At 44.3% G+C, this 22015-nt stretch overlaps 2 protein-coding genes and 1 long non-coding RNA gene across 5 annotated transcripts in view; 2 read left to right on the top strand and 1 right to left on the bottom strand.

Annotated features, from left to right (window-relative positions):
* Positions 1–10444, bottom strand: part of LOC118242011 (beta-1,4-galactosyltransferase 1-like) — a 29429-nt gene extending 18985 nt beyond the window's left edge. The window contains exons 1-3 of one of the 2 annotated variants that reach the window (XM_035530118.1): positions 9927–10444; positions 4078–4309; positions 1795–1843 (exon numbers count right to left, since the gene is read on the bottom strand). In XM_035530118.1, coding sequence (XP_035386011.1) covers positions 1834–1843; positions 4078–4309; positions 9927–10242 — 558 coding nt within the window. In that variant the 5' untranslated portion in view covers positions 10243–10444 and the 3' untranslated portion in view covers positions 1795–1833. Of the gene's footprint in view, positions 1–1794; positions 1844–4077; positions 4310–9926 lie in introns of those variants that run through there. The other variant, XM_035530116.1, reaches the window with a different exon arrangement.
* Positions 4–4086, top strand: LOC118242012 (microsomal triglyceride transfer protein-like). 2 transcript variants are annotated; one of them, XM_035530120.1, is made up of 4 exons: positions 4–71; positions 1399–1586; positions 1716–1859; positions 3852–4086. In XM_035530120.1, exons 1-4 carry the CDS (start codon positions 11–13, stop codon positions 3999–4001), a joined length of 543 nt encoding a protein of 180 aa, XP_035386013.1. In that variant the 5' UTR covers positions 4–10; the 3' UTR covers positions 4002–4086. The 2 variants fall into 2 exon arrangements, with proteins under 2 accessions (XP_035386013.1, XP_035386012.1); XM_035530119.1 differs by lacking the exon at positions 3852–4086 and adding an exon at positions 2077–2375.
* A 6519-nt stretch (positions 10445–16963) lies between the features above and the next one.
* Positions 16964–17951, top strand: LOC118242037. The gene is made up of 4 exons (XR_004776517.1): positions 16964–17043; positions 17242–17317; positions 17555–17636; positions 17852–17951. It is a non-coding gene; the product is annotated as an uncharacterized LOC118242037 (long non-coding RNA).
* Positions 17952–22015: the final 4064 nt, after the last annotated feature.

The raw sequence follows: 22015 nt of genomic DNA, 5'->3' as shown, positions 1-22015 counted from the left end.
CGAGCCGGCCATGCAGCGACTCGTCGCTTTTCTGCTGTGCGCGACTGCCCTCGTCGGCGTCCCGTCGCAAGGTAAGGGCTTTTCCTTCTCTCATGGTCAGAATGAGACTTCAGAAGCAGACTGATGTGTTTGGGAGTGGTTCTTCACTTTCATTCATACCCTGGAAAGATTAAATCGTAGTATTTTATTTTTAGTTTATTTATTTATTTATATATTTATTTTTTTAGGTCAAACCATTAAAATCAATTTTATCTGATTTCTTCTTGGTGTCAAAGCAGTAAAGATTAGTGCTAAACTGGTCAGGAATACCCGTGAAAAACGAAATGGCATTTTAGGTTTTAGTTGCAAGTTTTTCAATACAACACATTACTAATAACTGATAGTTTACATAAAGCTCCAGATGGCAACTCTAGTTTCATTCATTCTATGCCCAAAATAAGTTAATGATTAAAAAGCTGAATTGAAACTGAATTGTATACCTTTGGGTAACATCTAAACTTGTGCTAGACCAAGCTTGTACTTCTGATAGCAGTCATGGTAAAAGTGGTGCATTTATATGGCCTAGAATGGCAGATGTGTGATGTCCAAAATCTGATTTAAGGATGTGAGGTTGTGATGAAATCTGAGAGTGACACGTCAGTATTGACAAGGCTGGACTCTACCGAGAGAGAGAGAGAGAGAGAGAGAGAGAGAGAGAGAGAGAGGCGACACATATTGACACTTGTTACAGAGCACTTTGAAAAAGCAGTAACAGAGATTTAAACCAACTTTAACAGAATGTATCTTTAAATAAATTATTGCTAGCATAGGTTAAGATTGTCCCTATGTGTAAGCAGATCAAGTTCTGCCTTGGAGCTGGTATGTTGTGAGGGTAACTTGTTGCTGTTATCTAGCTCCCACCTACTGCCGGTGTAGATAGGGCTGAATTCCCACCCCAGCTGTTACAACATGAACACTTAAAGCAGATATCGCACTAAATAGCACACTGAGTGAGCCTCAAACACAACACTCAAGCATGCCCCTTTGTGCTGTGAGAGTGATCTGAGTGCACAGGCAAGACACCCTCTGTAAAATATTAGTTATTCCTCATTTATCATACGTTCAATGTTCTGAGATCATCTCAGATGCGATAAACTGTTTAGTGAGTGCAGGTGTTTCTCAGACACTGCAGTCTCTGGTGACTAAAGACTCTGTGGGGGTTAGGAGTTCTCTACCCAGAATGCCTCTGTCCTCTGCCACTACCCCATACCAGGCCACAGGTCTTAGGCCATCTGGCCATGGATTCTCCTTTGACTCAAACCATCTTGAGTAAACATCTCCTGCTGACCTGGAGCCAGCCACAGCTTGTATCAGCATGGTGTGTGTATATGCGTGTGTGTGTGCGGTGTGTTTGATCAGGTGCGAGTGCAGGCCCCCGGCTGAACAATGGCTGGCTTTACCGATTCCACTACAATGTGGAGCTTGGCCTGAACCGACCCAGGGCATCTGCCAGGGGGACTGCTGGCTTCCAGATCTCCAGCGATGTAGACATCAGCCTGACCTGGAGGAACCCAGAGAACCAGGACGAGCAGCTGCTCCGTGTCCAGGTGAGGGGACACCTGTGGTTGGGTCTTCTACAGGAGTTTCTCTCCATAAGTGTTGTACAAGTGAGAACCAGTAAGCACAGAGGTTCTCTTTAAGGACAGCACAATACATTTCACTGTCTCATCTTTCAGATCTCAAATGTTCAGCTGCAGAGTGCAGTTCAACGCTCGGGTAAGAACAACATCTTCCATGGTTCTACAACAGAGAGCATTCTGGGTAGAGAAAAGCTGGAGGCACTGCAGAGACCCTTCATGTTGCTCTGGAAGATGGGCAAGGTAAACAAAAAAGTCTGACAAATGTCTGTAAACAATGCAGTAGGCAAATGACAAATAGTGATATAAAAGTATTATAGTATTCCTCTTCACACACAGTAAGCAATGTTAACACGCATGGTAAAACACTGCCTTAAAAAATACAATCCAACATTAGCACTCCCACATGCTTTCTAGTTGTTTTGTGTATGTGTGTGTGTGTGTGTGCTTCTTAGTTCAGAAGGTTCCAACAGGACAGGAAACAGGCCGTGTACTGCAACCATGGTCAGTGGTCAAATGTGAAAGTTCAATGACAGAGCTAACAATTTATAGGAACTTCCTAAAAAGCACGCACACACACTCACACTCTCGTAGACTCACACACACACAGACACATGCACCTACAGACAGACAAGCTGGTTAATTTATCAAGAGAGAAAGTGGTTGGAAGGAACAGCAGAGATAGAAGGAATGACTAAGGGAGAGATGGGGAGAGGAAAGGGAGGGTGTGTGTGTGTGTGTTTGTTTGTGTGTGTGTGTGTGTGTGTGTGTGTGTGTGTGCTGCTGAGATGTTGTTAGTTGTGTAAACGTTACTCTTGCTATCAGGAGTGTGACGTGTAAGGGAGAGAACTTGAAGCCTGGAACTTGATGCCTACTTCTGGGGTAGGAGGGGCTGAAATAATTGAAACACTTACAAACACACACACACACACATACCTATGAAACACACATACACACACTTGCACATTCATTCGCTGGTGCGTAAACATAGTTTCACAATGCTTGTGTATGTGTGTGTGTGGGTGTATTATTGTAACAGGAAGGCAGATATTTAACGTGTACAGCACATTCCTGAAAATAAGGTGTAGAGCGATATGACATTTGTTTAATTGTAAACTGTGTGCCTATGTGCTTATGGTATAAGAACTGATGAGTTATGGAAAATTGAAAATTAATTGGATTCATAAGATTGCAGGTTATTGATCGAACGTAGCTATTAGAAATAATAAGACTATCTGCTACGTTAACTTAGTATATATTTAACTACTGGCATTGATCTCGGGAGTGTATTCTAATAAATTATGGTGAGATATGAGTTCTGAATATTTACTCACACACCTTAGGCCAATTGGAGGATACTGAGAGGCTAACCTGTAGCCTAATGGTATGACGTAGCCACGTCGTTACCAGCAGATCTACAGGCTATAGATCGTATATTCTCATCATCTCTAATTCAATTAATGCTGGAACGTTTGAGCGTAAATTTTCCGAACATAGTTTTCACTACACTGGGAGTGTATTCCTTAAATTCTCAATAGATAATGAAAGTTTTTCTAGGGGACACCAATATGTTGTCTGTGTCAAACATCAGTAGATCAATTCCAAAAAGGGAAAGGATTCCGTGCTAATTAAATCCCCAATCCAAACACTGAGTAATATGATCCCCTGTCAAAGTGGACCATAGGCATGATCGGGAACGTTAGTATGAGTTGTACAAAATATTGGTGGAACTGCAAGAATATTCCTTCATTAGTGTCTTTGATCTTCAAACTGTCATCTAATCAGAATTATATGCTGACATGGCGATGTTTTCTTATATTGAATTATATATTAAATATATTGTGCTATACAGATATTAAACATTTGCCTTCCTGTTACGAAGAAATGACTTCTGGTCACACTGAAAATTGTTTTACACACACAAGACCACACACATGCACAAGCATTGTGAAACTCTGTGATTACACAACAGTGAATGAATGTGCAAGTGTGTGTATATGCAAGTGTTATCATATACAAGTGTAAGTAGTAGGCTATTTATGTGAAAATGTTTCATATGTGTAAGTAGTGTGTGTGTGTGTAAGTGTTTCACTGATTTTGCCCTAAACGGCCCCTCATACTGGGGAAGGCTCTCTTTTTCTCTCCCTTTCTTTCTCTCTCTCCATCTCACTCTATCTCTCTCTCTGACACACCAGCACACAGGTGTCCTTCTCTTCCACACTCTTTTACACACAGCTGAAGGCTAACAAGGACCTGCTGGTTCACCTGGGAAGCATCTATAGCAGAGGTCACATGCTGCATGAGGACCAGCAGTACTTCACTCAGGCAGTAGTGTGTGTGTGTTTCTCAGTGTGTGTGTGTGTGTGTGCAGTAAGACTGAGGTAGATCTTTATATTTACTAGGTAACTGCGTTTGCCAGAAATGTTTGTGTGTGTGTGTACGCTTTAAGGCTGAGTGTCACCTGCTCAATGATGTAGACTCCATAGTCCAACTGTTGTCTCTGCAGAATGGGATGAAGGTAGTACAGCCAGTATTTGAGGTGCTGCTCTCTGTGTCTGTAAGGGATAATGACGGCCACTTTCTGGACAGACTACACTGGGGCGGTTTGTAGTGTCCCCCCTCCACCAGCAGGGGCTCCTGTCTGATCTGCTCCAGATCCACCGGATCAGAGAACTCCACACACAATGGACCCACTGTTGGGGGAAGAGACTAGAAGGAGCATGACCTTGGCGGTAAGTGCATTTGTGTTTGTTTATGTTTATATATCTCATAAAATGTGTATACTGCGCAGTAAACAGACTACGCAAAACAGTCGGCTTGTGTTTGTGTCTTCTTACCCATGACAAAGTATGTTTGTTTGAACAAAAGAGAAGGTGTGTGTGTGTGTGCACAACAAACTAAGATAGACACTATGGGTGTGTCTGTGTTTGTGACACGGCGTGAAGGCGTTTGTGTGTGACACGAAGTGTTGAGTGTTTCTAAGAGTTCTATGTATGAGACAGGATGAGTGTGAGTACAGATCTGCACTGTCCTCTCTGGTGATGCTTTATCTTTGATTGCTGCCTGAAGTTTGTGACACACACAGATGTCATCAGTCTTGTTTCACCAGCTAGTTCAGGTCAGAAAACACCACGGACCAGTTATTCATAGATTACAATGTATGTGTGAGAATCTGAGTGTGCTTCTGTGTCTGTGTGTGTGTGTGTGTGTGTGTGTGTGTGTGTGTGTGTGTGTGCGTGTGTGTGTGCATGAGGGAAGCTATCTAGTTCTACTAGTTACTTTACTAGAATGGTCAGGTCCAAGTTGCTTGAGTCTCAGTAGTTACTTTAGTAGTATGTTTGACTCTCAGTAGTTACTTTATTAGTATGTTTGAGTCTAAGTAGTTACTTTAGTATTATGTTTGACTCTCAGTACTTTGGTAACACTTTATAATAACAATAGTTTATAGAGCATTTATAAGCCTGTATAGTAGTATGTTAGAATCTTAGTAGTTACTCTATGTAACGATGATCAGTAAGGAGGCTGACACATATGCGGAGAATGTATTCAGGGCAAATCCAGAATCAGAGTCGTTATAACGATCCAGGGTCACCTTACCAACACGGAGAGTACGGGGATACACGATTAACAGACAAAAACACACGAAGGCAAACGGGAAGCACGCTAAAATAAAAGACGCTTGGAAAAACTTAGCCTTAGGGCTAAGAAATACGAAAGCTAGGATAAACAAAGGCACGGAGTACAAAGGAACAGAACCATACGAAATAAACATTAAATAAACAGCCAAAACGAAGGGAACAAGGCAGGACTTAAATACAATCAGTTAAACGAGGGACAGGCGTTGAAAATCAAGAGGGGAGGACAAAACGAAACTATAGAACGGAACTAAAAAACACAAGACAGCGAAAACACAGAACACGGAGGATGGGAGGAACTGATCGTGACACTTTAGTAGTATGTTTGACTCTCACTAGCTACTTTAGTAGTATGTTCAGGTCATTGTCCTGCTACAAATAAAACATCACTGACCAGTTATTTATGTATTACAATGTATGTGTGTGAGTAAAAGGAGAAGTATTTGTGCGTGCGTGCGTGTATTCAAAGAGTACGGAGAAAGGCAAACTATAGCTCTACATTTCCTGTTCGTCTATCTTTCTCTCATTTTCTGTCTCTTGCTGTTTTTATCTTTCAGCAGTCATGGGTTTCCGCAATCTAACGGATACAGTACCCATTATTCTTTGCTGCAACAGTTGGCCGCGTCTCCGCGTGGGTTGTTCATCTCTCAGCCACCTTAGGCTCACGTGCCTAACCTCCAGCTTCCTCCGAGAGGAGACACGCATGCATGCGCACCGCTGAGTCCACGAGCGCGAACTTCCGTGTTTTTACACACACTCGTCCAACATTCACATGCATCTCTCAGTGTTTAGGACCCATAACGTGATCTCTCCCACGCGCAAGGCGAAACATTTTTCGACATGCATTCTAGACCTGGTCCTGTGTTAGCTCGGGTGTGCTTGAGAGGGAAACGATAAGACTGGCGCCGGTGAGGTCGGCTGCCGTCACGACTGCTCCGTCCACACCTGGCACTTTTTTCGATCAATCTACATAGCACTCACCTCAAGCCGTCTGTAACCCCGGACCCAAGATGGCCGACGGAGATCCTGAGGGAAAACGGAAGACGCGGCGCGAGGAAAAGGCCGCGAGGGAAGCGAGCCGGTGTCAGGAACAGGCTGAGGGTTCGGGCACACCGAGCTCCCTTACCTAGCATCCTGCTAGCCAACGTCCAGTCTCTGGATAACAAGCTAGACGACCTCCGGGCCAGGATAAAGTTCCAGAGGGGCATTCGGGACTGCAATCTCCTCTGCTTCACCGAGTCGTGGCTGAACCCAGCGGTACCAAACCACGCTATCCAGCAGGCCGAGTTCTTCTCGGTTCACCGCATGGACAGGACGGCAGATTCGGGGAAGTCGAGAGGCGGCGGAGTGTGTGTGATGGTAAACAACAGCTGGTGCAACAATGCCAATGTTGTTACTCTCACCTGCTCCTGCTCACCCAACCTGGAGCTGCTCGCCCTCAAGCTTCGTCCTTTCTACCTTCCCCGGGAGTTCACTTCGGTCATCATCAACACCGTGTACATCCCACCTCAGGCTAACATGGACACTGCACTGTGTGAACTTCATGAGGCTCTCACACAGTTTCAGGCACAGCACCGGGACGCTGCACTTAGTGTGGTTGGGGATTTCAACAGCGCTAACCTCAAGCGTGCGGTGCCCAACCTTTACCAGCACGTAACCTTCCCCACCAGGGGAAATAGGACACTAGACCACTGCTACACCCCATACAAGGACAGCTACAAGGCACTAGCTCATCCACCGTTTGGTAAGTCGGACCACGCCGCCATCTTCCTCCTACCAAAATATAAACAACGGCTGAAACGGGATGCTCCGGTTCAGAGGGAGGTAGCGCGCTGGACAGACCAATCGGTGGCTGCTCTGCAGGACGCTCTGGATGACGCGGACTGGGACATGTTCCGGCGCAGCACTGATGATGTCAGCGAGTTTACGGAGGCAGTAGTAGGATTTATTGGGAAACTGGTGGACGACACGATCCCAAGAATCACCATCAAGAAATTTTCCAACCAGAAGCCCTGGGTGGACAGAACCATCCGCGAGGCTCTGAACTCTCGAACTGCTGCCTACAATGCGGGGATCATCAGCGGGAACATGGACGAGTACAAGTTTGCAGCACACGGAGTGCGCAGGGCGGTGAGGGAGGCGAAGCGGCGCTACGGGAAGAAACTAGAGACACAGTTCCAGCAGAGTGGCTCTAGATCCCTGTGGCAGGGACTACGGATGATCACAGACTACAGGAGCCCACCCTCCGGATTGATGAGTGCGGATGAGTCTCTGGCGAACGAGCTGAATACATTCTTTGCTCGCTTCGAGGCTACATCTAGCAGCGCTAATGCTAGCAGCACAAATGCTAACGGCGCTAGTGCTAATGGCACTATCGGCGCAGCCAATGGCACATGCGCGGGGCCCACCATAGAACAGCGCCCTCTCATCATCACGGAGAGTGACGTGAGGAGAGTGTTTAAAAGGGTGAATACCAGGAAGGCGATGGGACCAGACGGTATCTGCGGGAGGGTCCTCAAAGCCTGCGCAGATCAGCTAGCCCCGGTATTCACCGACATCTTCAATCTCTCCCTGACTCTCGGTATTGTCCCGTCCAGCTTCAAGCGGTCCACCATCGTCCCCGTCCCGAAGAAACCTCGACCCTCCGACCTCAATGTCGCCCTCACATCAGTCGTGATGAAGTGCTTTGAAAAGCTAGTCAGAGACTTCATCACATCTTCACTGCCAGCCTCCACGGACCCACTTTAGTTTGCATACCGCCACAACCGCTCCACTGACGATGCGATTGCACATCTGCTCCACACTACACTGACTCACCTGGACGAAGGGAGGGGAAATTATGTTAAAATGCTATTTGTCGACTACAGTTCAGCATTTAACACCATCATTCCCTCCCTACTCACTACTAAGTTGGGAGATCTAGGACTGCATACATCCCTGTGCGACTGGATCTCCAACTTCCTAACAGACAGACCACAATCAGTACGGGTGGGAAACTGCGCCTCATCCACCCTCACCCTCAGCACTGTAGCTCCTCAGGGTTGTGTCCTAAGCCCCCTGCTCTACTCACTGTACACCTACGACTGCACAGCCACTTCCAGCTCCACCATCATTGTCAAGTTTGCTGACGACACTGTTGTCGTGGGTCTGATCTCGGACAACGACGAGAGGGCCTACCTGGAGGAGATTAAACACCTGGAAAACTGGTGCCAGGAAAATAATCTCCTCCTAAACGTCAGTAAGACAAAGGAGCTGATCGTGGATTGCAGCAAGAAGCAGGAGCGGCACTACCAACCTGTGAGGATCAGTGGAACCACGGTGGAGAGAGTAGATAGTTTCAGGTACCTTGGTGTTCACATCTCGCAGGACCTGTCCTGGTCCCGCCATACCAGCTCCCTGGCAAAGAAGGCTCGTCAGCGTCTTTACCACCTCAGACGCCTAAGGGACTTCAGACTGCCCTCCAAGGTACTGCGGAACTTCTACACCTGCACTATCGAGAGCATCCTCACGGGGAACATCACAGTCTGGTTTGGGAATAGCACCAAGCAGGACAGACAAGCATTCCAAAGGGTAGTGCGTTCAGCAGAGCGAATCACTCACTCGGAACTTCCTGACCTGCAGACCACCTACTACAAGCGGTGCCAAACCAAGGCCAGGAAAATTGTGAAGGACCCCACCCAGCCCAACAATAGACTCTTCTCTCTGTTGAGGTCAGGGAGGCGCTTCCGCTCCCTGAAGGCCAAGACAGAGAGGCTGAAGAGGAGCTTCTTCCCACAGGCCATTCGGGCCCTGAATCAGGGAAACTGATAAACTGTGGGGACCACCACCACCACGTAACATGACTGTATATCTGTACATCTCTACATATCTGTATATCTGTATATCTGTACATCTGTATATATAGATTTAGATTTATACTCAATTAACCTGTTACACAACAACTGTAGATATGGTATTATACAAAATGGATCTGTACATTCTGTAGATTGTGTACATATATACCCAACCATATACATTGTACATTGTGTATATAATCATAATATACATATATTGTACATACATTGTTAATATATTTTTGTACATACATAGAATATATGTTTATCTGTATATATATCTTTTTCTCTATGCACCCCTGGTTCTCTTCCTCAGTTTGGACAGAGCACTCGCCACCATTTCACTGCGTGTTATACTGTGTATGACTATGTATGTGACGAATAAACCGAACTTGAACTTGAATTTGAACTTGACTGGGCTGGAGTCCTGCCCTCGAGGAGCAGAGGTGGCGAGCCCTGTTTGACGACATCTTACGCGGTTACAGGCGCTTCTCTGTTTTTCTTGGTGTTCCAGTTGATTCCACTCCGCATGGTTTTGCTGAGGAACTTATTAAAAGTACCCCCCCCCCCCCCCCCCCATTGAATGAACTTATTTTGTTAATACATATTTTAGAATTGCAACAAAGATTATAGGCTATATGTCTTTTTATTCTTTTTATTTTAAAGTAAATAATATTGGCATTGTAAGCCCCACAGTTTCATATGTCCAAGGTACGGTTACATTATTTAAAAATAAAATTATACGGTTTAGATAAGACGGCCATATAAATGACAGCGCAAACGTACCGCTTCGGAATCGATCACCTGGCTTAAAGTTTTAGCACAAGTTGTCACGTACGTACCTAAGAGCGGGCACGTCTCGGGACATTTCTCCAGCGGCGTTTTAAATGCTTCAACACCGTTCGCTTCTTCCGTCACCTCGGCGACATCCTCTGCTCTCGGCTCCGCGATGAGCGCTGCCGTAGTCGCCGCGGGCGACACGAGCTCGATATTCGTCGTGTTCGGCGACGACGTCGAATACGCTTGTACTTGCATATGACCGTCGGCTCCGGAGTTTCTCAAGTAATAGAAAACCATTACGGAGATATGGAGCGCGCACAGAGCCACCACGAGAGTGCAAACTCTACGTTGGAGACAAAAACAATGACACTCCCTCATTACTTTCGTATTACAGAAAACCTATTTGTCATAAAAATGTCCCGGGAGGAAAAAACAAAGTTAGTCTGGCTTTTTTCCTTAATGCAAAAATACTCCTTCAGTGAAAGGAAAGCATGTTGGCTTGGCTTTGATGTCTTATTTAATCCAGTTGGCACTTGTTCATCGGACCCTTCGGTTTTCTGAAGTTGCTGCATTACGCAGGCTTTAGCGAACAGGAGAGGTTTCTTTTCTGACAGGATGTGGGCGTTATTGACGCTGTCATGAAACCGTAGAATGAGAAAGGAGATGCCTAACTTGGTCCTTAGGGAGTAGCGTTTAAAGTAACTGGCAGATGTGGTATCGGTGTGGTACTCTTTAAGATTTTAGCATCAGTTAACCAAAAGAAACAATTAAATGTTGAACTGTTTACATGTGTTAATAAAGCTAATTGAGTCGTACAACAAATGTAAATTCATTCATAACCCCGATGTGCAAATCCTTTTATTGAATAGTGAGTAGAGTATCATTTCAATAAAACCCACTTTTCTGTTTTCGACAATAAACTCGAGATTAACAGCAGGCAATTACATCGATCCGTCAAACCATAATTGCGTGTCATAATCATAACTTGGTGAACAGCGCCCTCTTGTGTCAGTTCTCGTGAACTACTCTTATGTCATCCGTTTTCTAATTGAACCTCAGATGTCAGTAAGAAGTCTTCATAAATATTTCAATTAGGTTGCCTACAATCTTAATAAAATATTTAGGAACTGAAGTCCCAGAGACCCCAATAAAGGTAAAAAGGATATAGACGTTAAAACCGATAACGGAGCCTCGAGAACAGTCCGGTGTAGGCCTACTACTTGAGTCTTTTAGGGGGGTACGCTTAGAGGTATCGTTCTGCCTGTTCACAGGATACAAATATGGATGTGGTGTGTTTGTGTGTGATTTATAAGCATCAGGAGCCCACCCCGTTAGTGGTAAACGTCCATCATCCTAAAAAGACACTTAAACAAGTTTAAAAGATACATCAACGAGTCGCAAACACGCACATTCATATTTTCTGTTTTTTCACCGGTGCAAGAATCTTTGAAAAGAACAAAATGGCTTAAGAAATTGAGTCTTCAGTACTGGGCTACGAGCCTGGGTGCGCTGTGCCGGTTCTGTATGGGCTGACCCGTTACCGAGTGTCTGGCCCGAGACGTACTTGAATGAGGCGTTCAACTACCGAGCACTTCCACTGAACAAAAGAAAAGAAGAGATTCAGAGTTGCATAAGACCCAAGACCTTCCCAGAATATACGTTTATCTTTTTTTTTTCCCATCGGCTATCCAATTATACATCGGACATTCCTTTGTTGTAACAAAACTAGTCCATTTCCCACATCTGCCCATTCGTTCACAGCTTCCATGACCACACTCTTTTTAAAGAATAGAGTTGACTAAGATCATATAGTACCCAAGTCTTCGATGCAATCCTCTGTCCTGGAATTTAAGAGATTTTGTCCCAAGGAACATGACCAACGAAGATGATACCGTAAGCTATTGCCCACTTGTCAATAGAAGATAAGTTTGTTTAAATTTAAAAGATCTATTTAATTAGAGGTGGGGGCTAGAGTCGCTATTGTTCTATTCTCGTAATCGTTTATCTGTTTATCTGGCGTTGTCTGTCTCTCCAGAATTTACTGCTATGACTGAAGCGACTACACAACGTTAGATCTTAGCTCTAACGCACAAAACGTCGGAAAAATGTCTTGTCGGTCTTTTGTGGTGTTGCCCTTGTGGCACGTTGGCCATTTCCATGTGTCGCATGAAAATATTTTCACGTGAACAGGACAGAGACAGGACCACATATTTTCAGTTTATCTCAGTTCCCGAAGTGCCTCGCGCATGCCTCGAGGTGAGGGGTCTCATCACCGCCACAAAATTGATAAGTTATGCTTCAGTTTCCCCATCGCGGCCCCAGGACGTAGTCTGTCGATGAAAACCAACCTAAACAACAGACTTTATTGGATATAAAATCGGACATTATAGGATCTAAAATCAATAGTACGCACTGGGTTTTTTTTTTTGGGGGGGGGGGGGGGGGGGGAATTCACTCGCGTGAAATCTGATTCCCTTGGGCGTTGCCTCCTGCACTAACTCAAGTTGCAACCTTCCCTGCTGTTCCTGGCACGGCTCAGAGCCCTAGAATCCTAACACCATGCCAGTGTCCCTGATAAAAACATAATAAATAAACCTTAGTTCTGAGAGAACCCTTGTGTAACGATCCATGGGGTTTTTTCAGCCCGTCGCCATGGAAGCCCTGAATGATGCTAAATCTGGGGAATTTAATCTGACAGCAGTGCACTGTTGGGTCAGTTGAGTCAGTCAGGAATCCTTCATTCTTAATCCCTATTGTTTATCTGTATCAGCGTGGGAAACGATGGGGTTGAAATCATAATTCTTTCCACAGGGTTCTGAAGTTCCAAGTGTGTATATCAGTTCTATTTCTTTGAGTTTCCTAAATTCATTGCTCCCATAGCAAATACTAGCAATGCAAACAGATATGTCATTAATGCAGTGTCCATATATAGCACATAAATTCTGAAATAAAAATTAGATTTTACACTGGAACTCATCTTGAAGCCTCCATCAAGTCCATATGTAGCTACCCTAAACTTCTGTGAAGTCCATATGTAGAGAACCCTGAACTTCTGTGAAGTCCATACGTAGAGAACCCTGAACTTCGGTGAAGTCCCATATCTAGAGAACCCTGAACATCTTTTCCTGCTCACTGCCATAGTAGATACAAGGTCAGTGAGGATAGTTAGAACCTAACAGCGTGCTAGGTTAGCGTGTGATTCGTGGAACATGACTAGTGTCTGTGTGATTGGTGGAGCATGACCAAAGCATCCATGCAATTGGTGGAGCGTGACCAGAGTGTCCGTGTAATTGGTGGAACGTGATCTAACAGCCTTTTTCTCTCACCAGGAACATTATGGGCTTTCCCTGGCAGGTAACGGGATGTGAGTAACAGCTTGTGCTTTCCTTTATGTTCCAAAGTCATAATGAGTGCAAGTGTTTAAAGTGTTTCAGATGATTCACATGTCTTAACTTCTAAATCCAATTACAGTTTATATAGCCTAAATGAGTATATCTATAAACTTTATTGTGAATCTTCAAGCTGTGTTATTATATGCCATTTTTAAAAATCCCAGCAATGACCCCATGAATTGGCATCACTCACATGTTCTTGACTCCCAGTGGCTTACACGTGTTCAACAAAACCTGGGACTTGAAGTTCCACCCCCTGCATAGCTCTTTGGGCCGACCCAATAGGAGAATCTCTCAGGCAGCTCTGCTGTGCTGGTGAGAGCGCTTTGGTCCATGGCTCCCATAACTCAAGTGCCGTTCTTATGCCGTTCACCAAGTGTACAGCAGCCACTGCCGGCCTCCTCCTTGGTCGACACTGAGGTGCCCCACCCAAGGCCCCCGAGGCTCAGCTCCCCCATGGGGGATTCCGGGTTGGGGCAGCCTGACATTGCTCCCTGTCCCTGGGGCTCTTTGATCAGCTCCTCCATGGCTTCCACTCATCACCACTATTGCCACTGGAGACAGAGCACTGTGCTGTCTGCCCATGTGTCTGACAGTGAGCTCCAGCTGTAAAACGGAGTCGCACGCCCACTGAAGTGAACATATTAGGACAGACTCCCTCTCTGTTTTACTTCATATGATGCAACCACAGTTCACATGTTTCACTTCCTTCTTTCCGAAAAACCTAGAAGCACCCCCCCTTTATCAGACCCACCCCTAACCAGACCCTAGATAATGCAAGCAGAATGGGTACTTGTGCAGAATTTTCCAGTTTGCTTGATTCAGTTCTGCATTCTGACTGTTGCAACTGTTGCACTTGTTGGCTGTTAATATACCACTAGCTCAAAAACGATATTACTACTATTACTATTACTACTACTACCTCTATTACTATTACTACTATTACTACTACTACTACTACTACTAGTAGTACTACTATTACTACTACTACTACTAGTACTACTACTACTAGCACTATTACTATTACTACTACTAGTACTACTATTACTCTTATTACTATTACTACTACTACTACTATTACTATTACTACTACTACTACTAGTAGTACTACTATTACTATTACTACTACTACTAGTAGTACTACTATTGCTATTACTACTACTACTACTAGTACCACTATTACTATTACTACTACTACTACTACTAGTACTAGTACTACTATTACTATTACTACTACTAGTACTACTATTACTCTTATTACTATTACTACTACTATTACTACTACTAGTACTACTATTACTATTACCACTACTAGTACTACTATTACTATTACCACTACTAGTACTAGTACTACTAGTACTACTATTACTAATACTACTATTACTACTACTGCTACTACTAACAACAATAATAATTATTATCACCAGTCCAAGAACTATATTACTATTACTACTACTATTATTACTATTACTGCTACTACAATTACTAATATTACTATTATTACTACCATTACTACTATTACTAATATTACTACTATTACCACTATTATTACTATTACTATTACCACTATTATTACTACTACTACTACTACTGGTCTCCTATAGTGTCAGCCAATAGGGGCACTAACAGGCCATCACAGGCTCTGGTAATTTCTCTGTGCAGACTCCTAAACGACTCAGTGGGTGTGTAAAAGCTGTGTATATAAACGCATACCTTCTCCAGAAGACCAGCACTGCCCAGAGCATCCTTTACTGCAGAGTGTCCGACACCCGCACTGCTCTCAACTTGGTCCACCAGTGTAAGCAGCCCAGATAGTTGTAGAATGTTTTTGCATCGGTGAGAACCAGGTTCTTTGTACCGAACCACTTTGTTGGAGTACACTGATTTAAAACATCTTCCCTTATAGGAGATCATGGACTTGTCTATTTCAATAAAATTGCCAAAGTACTCTGTTACAAACTACACAGCACAAAAGAAAATTCAATTAACGAGCTAACTTATACTTAAAAGGTAGATAATGTCACAGCCAACCAAAAACGAATCTCATGTTAACATTGACAAGATCCTGTGTCCGAAATAAACAAATCTCATGTGCACATGAAAAGAAAATCTCGTGTTCAGGATTAACGAAGCAGACAGCTGTCAAAGGTTGTTGTGTTAATGAAAGGCACAAACAGCACGGAAAGATCTCACAAACGTCCGTGCATTTCCAGCCACAATTGGCGTGGGAAGGAATCAAAGGACCCCAAACGCACCCGGAAGTGAACTGAAGCTACATGAAGGCTCCTGCAGCGTGACAATAACGGGAACCGGTCACTTGACTGGAATAAATAAATCATAAGAAAAAGGAGCAACTTACTCCCTTCTAGTCATCTCCACAATTTTTACATGCAACATTTATCTAATTGATACCTTTATTTCTCCAACTGGACGGAATAGTTATCTTTAGTCACTAGTGCCACTGAGCTGTCCACTAGCCATACGCCCTCTAGTGGACTTCCAGCGCAATTACTCACCCAACACATTCAGCTAAACTACAGGGCTTGGGGGAGCTAGATTTGTTTATGTTTACAGTCACGTGTGTCACGTGTGATCAGGGCAGGGACTGACTAACACTAATGTGGGCAGTGGTAGCTCAGTGGTTAAGGTAGTTGGAAGGTTGCTGGTTCAAACCCCACCCCTCTCAAGATGCCACTATTGGGCCCTTGAGCAAGGACCTTAACCCTCAAGTTGTTTTCAGTCATAATTGTAAGTCACTGTGGATAAATGTGTTGTAAATTTGTGCTCAGTTATACAGGTGGCCAAATTTCCTGTGTTTGGGTTTCCTCATTGGTTGCTTTGGCTTAACAGTGGTTAACTACAGAAGACCTAGAAGATACAGGTGTGTCACACACTGACCCAGCTCTACTAAGCTGGCAGGTCAGATTAGGGCCTCTGGCCCTAAACTAAGTCATCTCATAGTGCTTTGGCTCTTTTACATTTTAGAGAAGAAAAAAAAACCAAAAAAGGTTTCCTTCCTTGGAATTGGAGCTGCAGAACAACACAGACCTTTTGTTGTAACACAGACCTTTTGTTACTCAATCTGTAGTGTAGTTTAATCTGTGTCCTACTTTAACTAAATATTTGTATGCCTAAACCTCTGTAAGCAGAAAGAAAGACTTGTTTAGCGTTTAATGTTTCTAATAAAAGCAGTTCTTAAAACAGCCAAAGAAACACACCACACATATATACCCCATCAACATACACTCCACCCTGCAGATATGCACTTATGCGTGTGTGTATGTGTGTGTGTGGTGTATTCATGTGTGCGTGTGTGGTGTGTTCATGTGTGTGTGTGTGTGTGTGTGTGGTGTGTGTGCATGTGTGTGTGTGTGTTTGTGCGTGTGTGTGCGTGCGCGGTGTGTACATGTGTGTGTTCTCTCTGTGCTGCAGGTGGAAGATGGCTTGTTTGTTCAGCCTCAGCAGCTCCAACATGTCCGCAGACTTCTGAGACCTCCTGAACAGTTTACAGCATGCATAATCACACACACACACAGAAACACACACACACACACACACACACACACACACACACAGCCGTCATCTCCCTCATCGGACTCTACTTGGTGTGTGTGAGTGAGTGTGTGTATTTGTGTGTGCAGGGCACTCTCTGCTACAGGTCATGCAATGTGAGATTTATGTGTGACTTTATCTTTATTTTCCCAATAGTTCATTTTAACCGAGCAGATTCTGACTTCAGAAGGGATCTTCTTTACCTCTATAATGCCTGGCTCTTATTACACTGCAAGTGAGATCACCTTCGTTTTAATTCTTTTTTATTTATTATTTTTTTGTCCAAAACTTTGCCTTTTTTTGCTTTCTAACTGACCAATATTGGTTTGCTTGTTTGTTTTGTTGTTTGTTTGTTGTTTGGTTCATTTGTGGTTCTTTTTGTTTGTTTGTGGTTTTTGTTTGGTTGTTCTGCTTGTTTGTTGTTTGTTTATAGATACCTGGTACGTCACCACGGCTCTAGCTGCGTTGTCGTCCGTGGCTCATATCGGCCATGTGCTGGTCTGTTACAGGTACGTAGGAACACACAACAGAAGGCAGGAACCCTGCCATGGAAATGGAGCATTAACCAGTTAGAAAGGCTCATTTATGTCTCAAGGAAATTGGAAGGTCCTGCATATTCACCTGAATCCGTTTATCCTTGAACCCCCAGAGCAAACTAAGATGTCTTCATTTATTTTCTTTGTTCATTCGTTCATTTCTAATGAACATCAATGAGCACCAACCTGTTCATTCCACTAACTGAACAGGAAGCACATCAAGAGGCTGTGGGCGGGAAACAGGAGCTTCCTGCCGGAAAAGTACCGCACGCCAAACTCTGCTGATAGCGTGGTGAGTGCATGTGCGTGTGTGTAGACCAGTGACCCAGCTATACTACACACTTAATGTTTCTCCTAGGTTTGCCTCAGCAACTTTATGAAGAGCTTGGTCTTTGGCCAATTCCAAGCTCCGCCCCCTTTAATAATGCTAACCCCAGGCAAGTTTTTGGGTATTGAAGAGGTAGCCTATAAAACACATCCCTTCTGTCCTGTCTGGGTGTTTTTTAGGGGAGGTGGGGTTTGGAATTGGTCAGTTAGCTGTTCCCCTGAGACCCAGCCCTGCTCTTGGAGATCTACCCCCCATGGCTTCGCCCTGCCCCACTTTGCAGGGAGGTGGATATTCCAGATCGTGGTCAGGCACCCAATGTTGTAGACTCATCTCTGAATAAAACATCATTCTGAAAACATCTCCATGTTCTCTTACATGCTAATCATAATTAAGAATGATCAATAGTAATCAATAACCTGCCTGCAGGCTGCGCTTGCAAAGTACCCGGGTTCCCAGATCGCCTTCATGCTGTGGGGTGAGTACAAAGTCTGCCTGTTCTTCACTGTCTTGCTTGAACATGCCTAACTGATGGATTGAATTATTGGATTGGATAGTTTTGGTTAATCCAACACTGCTCTGTTAACATTCTGTTGCAGGTTATGAGATTGTGCACATCTGCCTCTGTCTGTTCGGCTTCGTGTTTGTGCATCTGGTTGTTGAGCTGATCCTAAAAGATGGATTTTTTTACTGGCTGCACAGTCTGGTTCTGCTTGTGTGAGTGAGAGTACTTTAAGGGCAGATTTCACACCAAACATCATTTGTCTGTCTAATCGTGTATTTTCTGAACTGAAGACGGAGTTATCCAGTAACAGAACACCACCAGTGTGAGCTGATCAGGGGTGGCTGGTATAAGTGCACTAGCGGGTCCAAGCCCTCCCCATCCTTCAGCCAATATAGAAAAACAAGGCAGGTCCCAAAGGAGCCAGGGACCCCTCTAAAGCCTGACCCCCAGTTCAGATGGTCTAGAACCATCACGGTAGCTGATGCTGTTGCATCAGTGTGATAAAGGGATGACAGATGTTATAACAGTACAGTGATTGGCTGACTGATTTTATAACAGTACAGTGGTTGGCTGACTGATGTTATATCAGTACAGTTATTGGCTGACTGATGTTATAACAGTGCAGTGATACTAATTATTATCAACTACATATTTATCAGTTTATTTGTGACTGATGGCGGCTCCTGTGTTCCTGTGTTATGGCACCAGGTCGAATTTCTTCATTGTGATGGGGCTGTTGATGATGCAGGTCCTGCTGGTTCGATTTTTTTTCCTGCAGGACAAACTGTCACCTGAGGACCAGCAGAAGCCCCTCGCTCTCAACAACAGGTGTGAAAAACACGTTATTATGTTTTAATATATAAATAATTGCAGGTCATTTCTGTGGGCATGGATGCTTCAATGCTAGCCAGTGCTTGCATGTTGGTGTTCGTCCGTATCTCTCTGTGTGTAAGGCCAACAAAACTGATCTGGGTGATTCATTTAACTAGGAGCTATAAAGGTAGCTAGCATGATTTCAAAGTGTGACTTGTAAACACGTCACCAACAATCCAGGAATCTTATCGTGCCAAACTTTGCTAACCTGCCTGGATAATTGAGTTTCCCCTAAACAGTGCCAGCCTCCGGTTCAGTCAAACTCCCCTGAAGCGGAAAGTAACTCATTCTGAAGACCATCACTAACTACATGGGTGGGCTTTTTTTCCCAAAGAACCCGTAAATGTCTTCCTTTCCAAACTAGCTAGGAAGGACTTTCATCTAACCTAGCCTTCCTGCTTACTGGCTAACAGTGGATCAGGCGATTCTGGGCAAGTTCATGTGAACTAAATTCTGAGGAGTTTTTTCCCTCCCAATCAACCAATGAGGAGTTTGGAGGTGGTGCATGACCGGAGAGGATTCTGTGTACAACACTTACTAAAACAAAATAACAAACAAGTTTACCTACTAATGATAAAGTTATTGTTCCCTATAGAGCATCAGGATGCCTCTTGGTTGTATTAACATGACTGGTCAAACTAATTGCTTTAATATGATTTTATCCTCCCCAGGAAAGCTTTGTGATTGGTCAAACCAATTTCCGGTGTGTCAGTCCTCTGAAGGAAAGCTTTGTGACCGGTCAAACCAATTTCCTGTTTGTCTGTCTGCCCCAGGAAAGCTTTCCACAACTTTAATTACTTCTTCTTCTTCTACAACGTGATCTTGGGTGTGGGGAGTTGCGTCTTACGACTGTTCGCCAACAGCTTCGTGGGTTTGCTGTTGGTGTCGCGCATCGACAGGACCATCATGCCACGCGGCTACGAGCTCATGGACAAGGGTATGAAAGGGTTCCTCAAAACTGATCTGAAATCAGTTCTGCTCTTTGCTTTATAATGTCTGTGAGCTGCTGTGGTGTCACCTCACTGATGGTGTCAGTCAGAGTGAGCATTGTGTTGCTCATTTAAGGAACAGATCTGACATTTTAAAAAGTAGACTGGGAAGGGTAAAGATCTGAAAAATTCATATGATTCATTTATTCATTGCTGGTGTTTTGATCCTGCTTGTTTAGGCTACCGTACGTGGATAGGGATGATAATGGCAGATTATTACCACAGCAACCCTATTATGGTCCGTTTCTGCCACCTGCTACTCAAACTATCTGTGGAGAAACAGAGAGATTCAAAGACTTATTCACGCCTAAACAGCACCTCAGGTAATCAGTCTCAGACATACACGCACGTACACATCACGTGTAGACACGCACCTTTCTTCTCACTCCGCCTCCCCTTCTGCTGTTCCCCAGGCAGTCCAACAGAGGGCAGAGCACGCGCTCGCTGGCTTCTTGTCTACACTCTGCTGAGGAACCCCAAACTTGTCCTACTGAGGAGCAGACAAAAACGCAACCATGATAACCGGGGAGAGCTTGCCTTCGCCTGGGCTCTGACCTCACAGATGCAGCATGACAAGGACGCATCCATTGCACTAGGAGACTTGCCTGCGTGAGCTCTGTATTTCCATGGTTTTCTTAGAGTAACCAAATTTCCAAACACACACACAACCATGCACAGATTAAAATGTGCACTGGTAAATTCTTTGGACACTTACCCTGCTTTCTAACTGACAATGCACCACACTGAACCTTGTGTGGTTACAAATTCCCTGGATCAGACACCTGAGCTGCAAGAAATCAGGCAAAAATGTATCATTGTGTTCTGTAGGATCTGAATAATTGTACCACTCTTCCAGTCCAGTAGCAGTGGAAAGGACAAACCTTTTAAATTCAGGGGCTGACTGGCAACCCAGCACTTATTGCCATACGAGAAGAGGAAACAGGGTGGAAAAGTGCATACGACATGCTTCGGCGATTTGACGTGAGCCAGTGCTGCCCAGCAAACTGGCCGCTATGCGGTGAAGAATACTGCGCGTTAATATACCCCTAAAATACGACACGACAGAAGAACCGGGAATTAGCTGCGTTCGGTTTAAACGCTGAGTAACAGCTAAGATAGTAAATTAGCAACAGCTCCTAAACGTTCAAATGGAATTATCACCTCTGCCATGACTGGAAATAAAGAACCTGACCCAAAAGACCTATATCTGCGATGCACCGCTGCACAGGTTTTGTCCAACGAGCGCTGTGGCTGCGACGGTGAAATTCCCGCGCACTAGGATACAATTCGGCCTGCTTCGTGCAGTACCTCGCACAGTTCCCAAGATCCGCCACAGGGTGTCGCCATAAAACTACGAATGATTCAGAAACAGCCCTCAGAAAAACATCAAAAGCAAATAAAATTGCTGCCAAAACTAACATATATGTAAAGTGTGAGAGTTTTAGGTCTTTGTGAGAGACAAAATACTTTTCAAAACTGAAACTAAAACTACTGCCTTGCAGCATTTTGAAAGCCATGGCGTTTCAACGCACGCTTGCTGCCATATGTACTGCCCTTTCAAACACTAGCATGTTTAAGTTCATGTAAATCAAATCATACAACGCTAGAATTATGCTTTGCTTGATGGTGCGTGCGCATATGTGTTCCCATCCACGTTGTCCCTGTTCAGGTGTTACGGTTACCATGGCGATAGCACTGCGTGGTTTTGGTTTAGTTTTGGCGCTGTCCAGTCATGTGTTGCACTTTATTGAATTTCTCTGGTTTCTCTGGTTTCTCCCTGAGCTACCTGTGCATATACGTGTATTCCTATCTTGTTGGGTCGTACATGATATTTTTCTATGTGTCTCTCTTGCTTTTCCTTGCCTGCGGTCTCGCTACGTTTCGTATCCTTACATATTTTCTGATTCTGTGTCTCTGTCTCCCGTTTTATTGTCCTTAATAAACATCACCGTGTTAATACTACTTCGCTTCTACTTCGA

The sequence above is a fragment of the Electrophorus electricus genome, chromosome 9 (assembly GCF_013358815.1).
Source record: "Electrophorus electricus isolate fEleEle1 chromosome 9, fEleEle1.pri, whole genome shotgun sequence".
In the NCBI taxonomy this organism is placed as follows: domain Eukaryota; kingdom Metazoa; phylum Chordata; class Actinopteri; order Gymnotiformes; family Gymnotidae; genus Electrophorus; species Electrophorus electricus.
This window is presented reverse-complemented; position numbering and strand designations above follow the sequence as displayed.

What these genes read in the sequence shown, in the direction of transcription:
- LOC118242012 (XM_035530119.1), top strand. Translation starts at nt 11, where the DNA reads ATGCAGCGACTCGTCGCTTTTCTGCTGTGCGCGACTGCCCTCGTCGGC. An exon ending in CGTCGGCGTCCCGTCGCAAG is followed by an intron (nt 72 to 1,398) that starts GTAAGGGCTTTT and finishes GTGTTTGATCAG; the next exon opens with GTGCGAGTGCAGGCCCCCGG. An exon ending in AGCAGCTGCTCCGTGTCCAG is followed by an intron (nt 1,587 to 1,715) that starts GTGAGGGGACAC and finishes CTCATCTTTCAG; the next exon opens with ATCTCAAATGTTCAGCTGCA.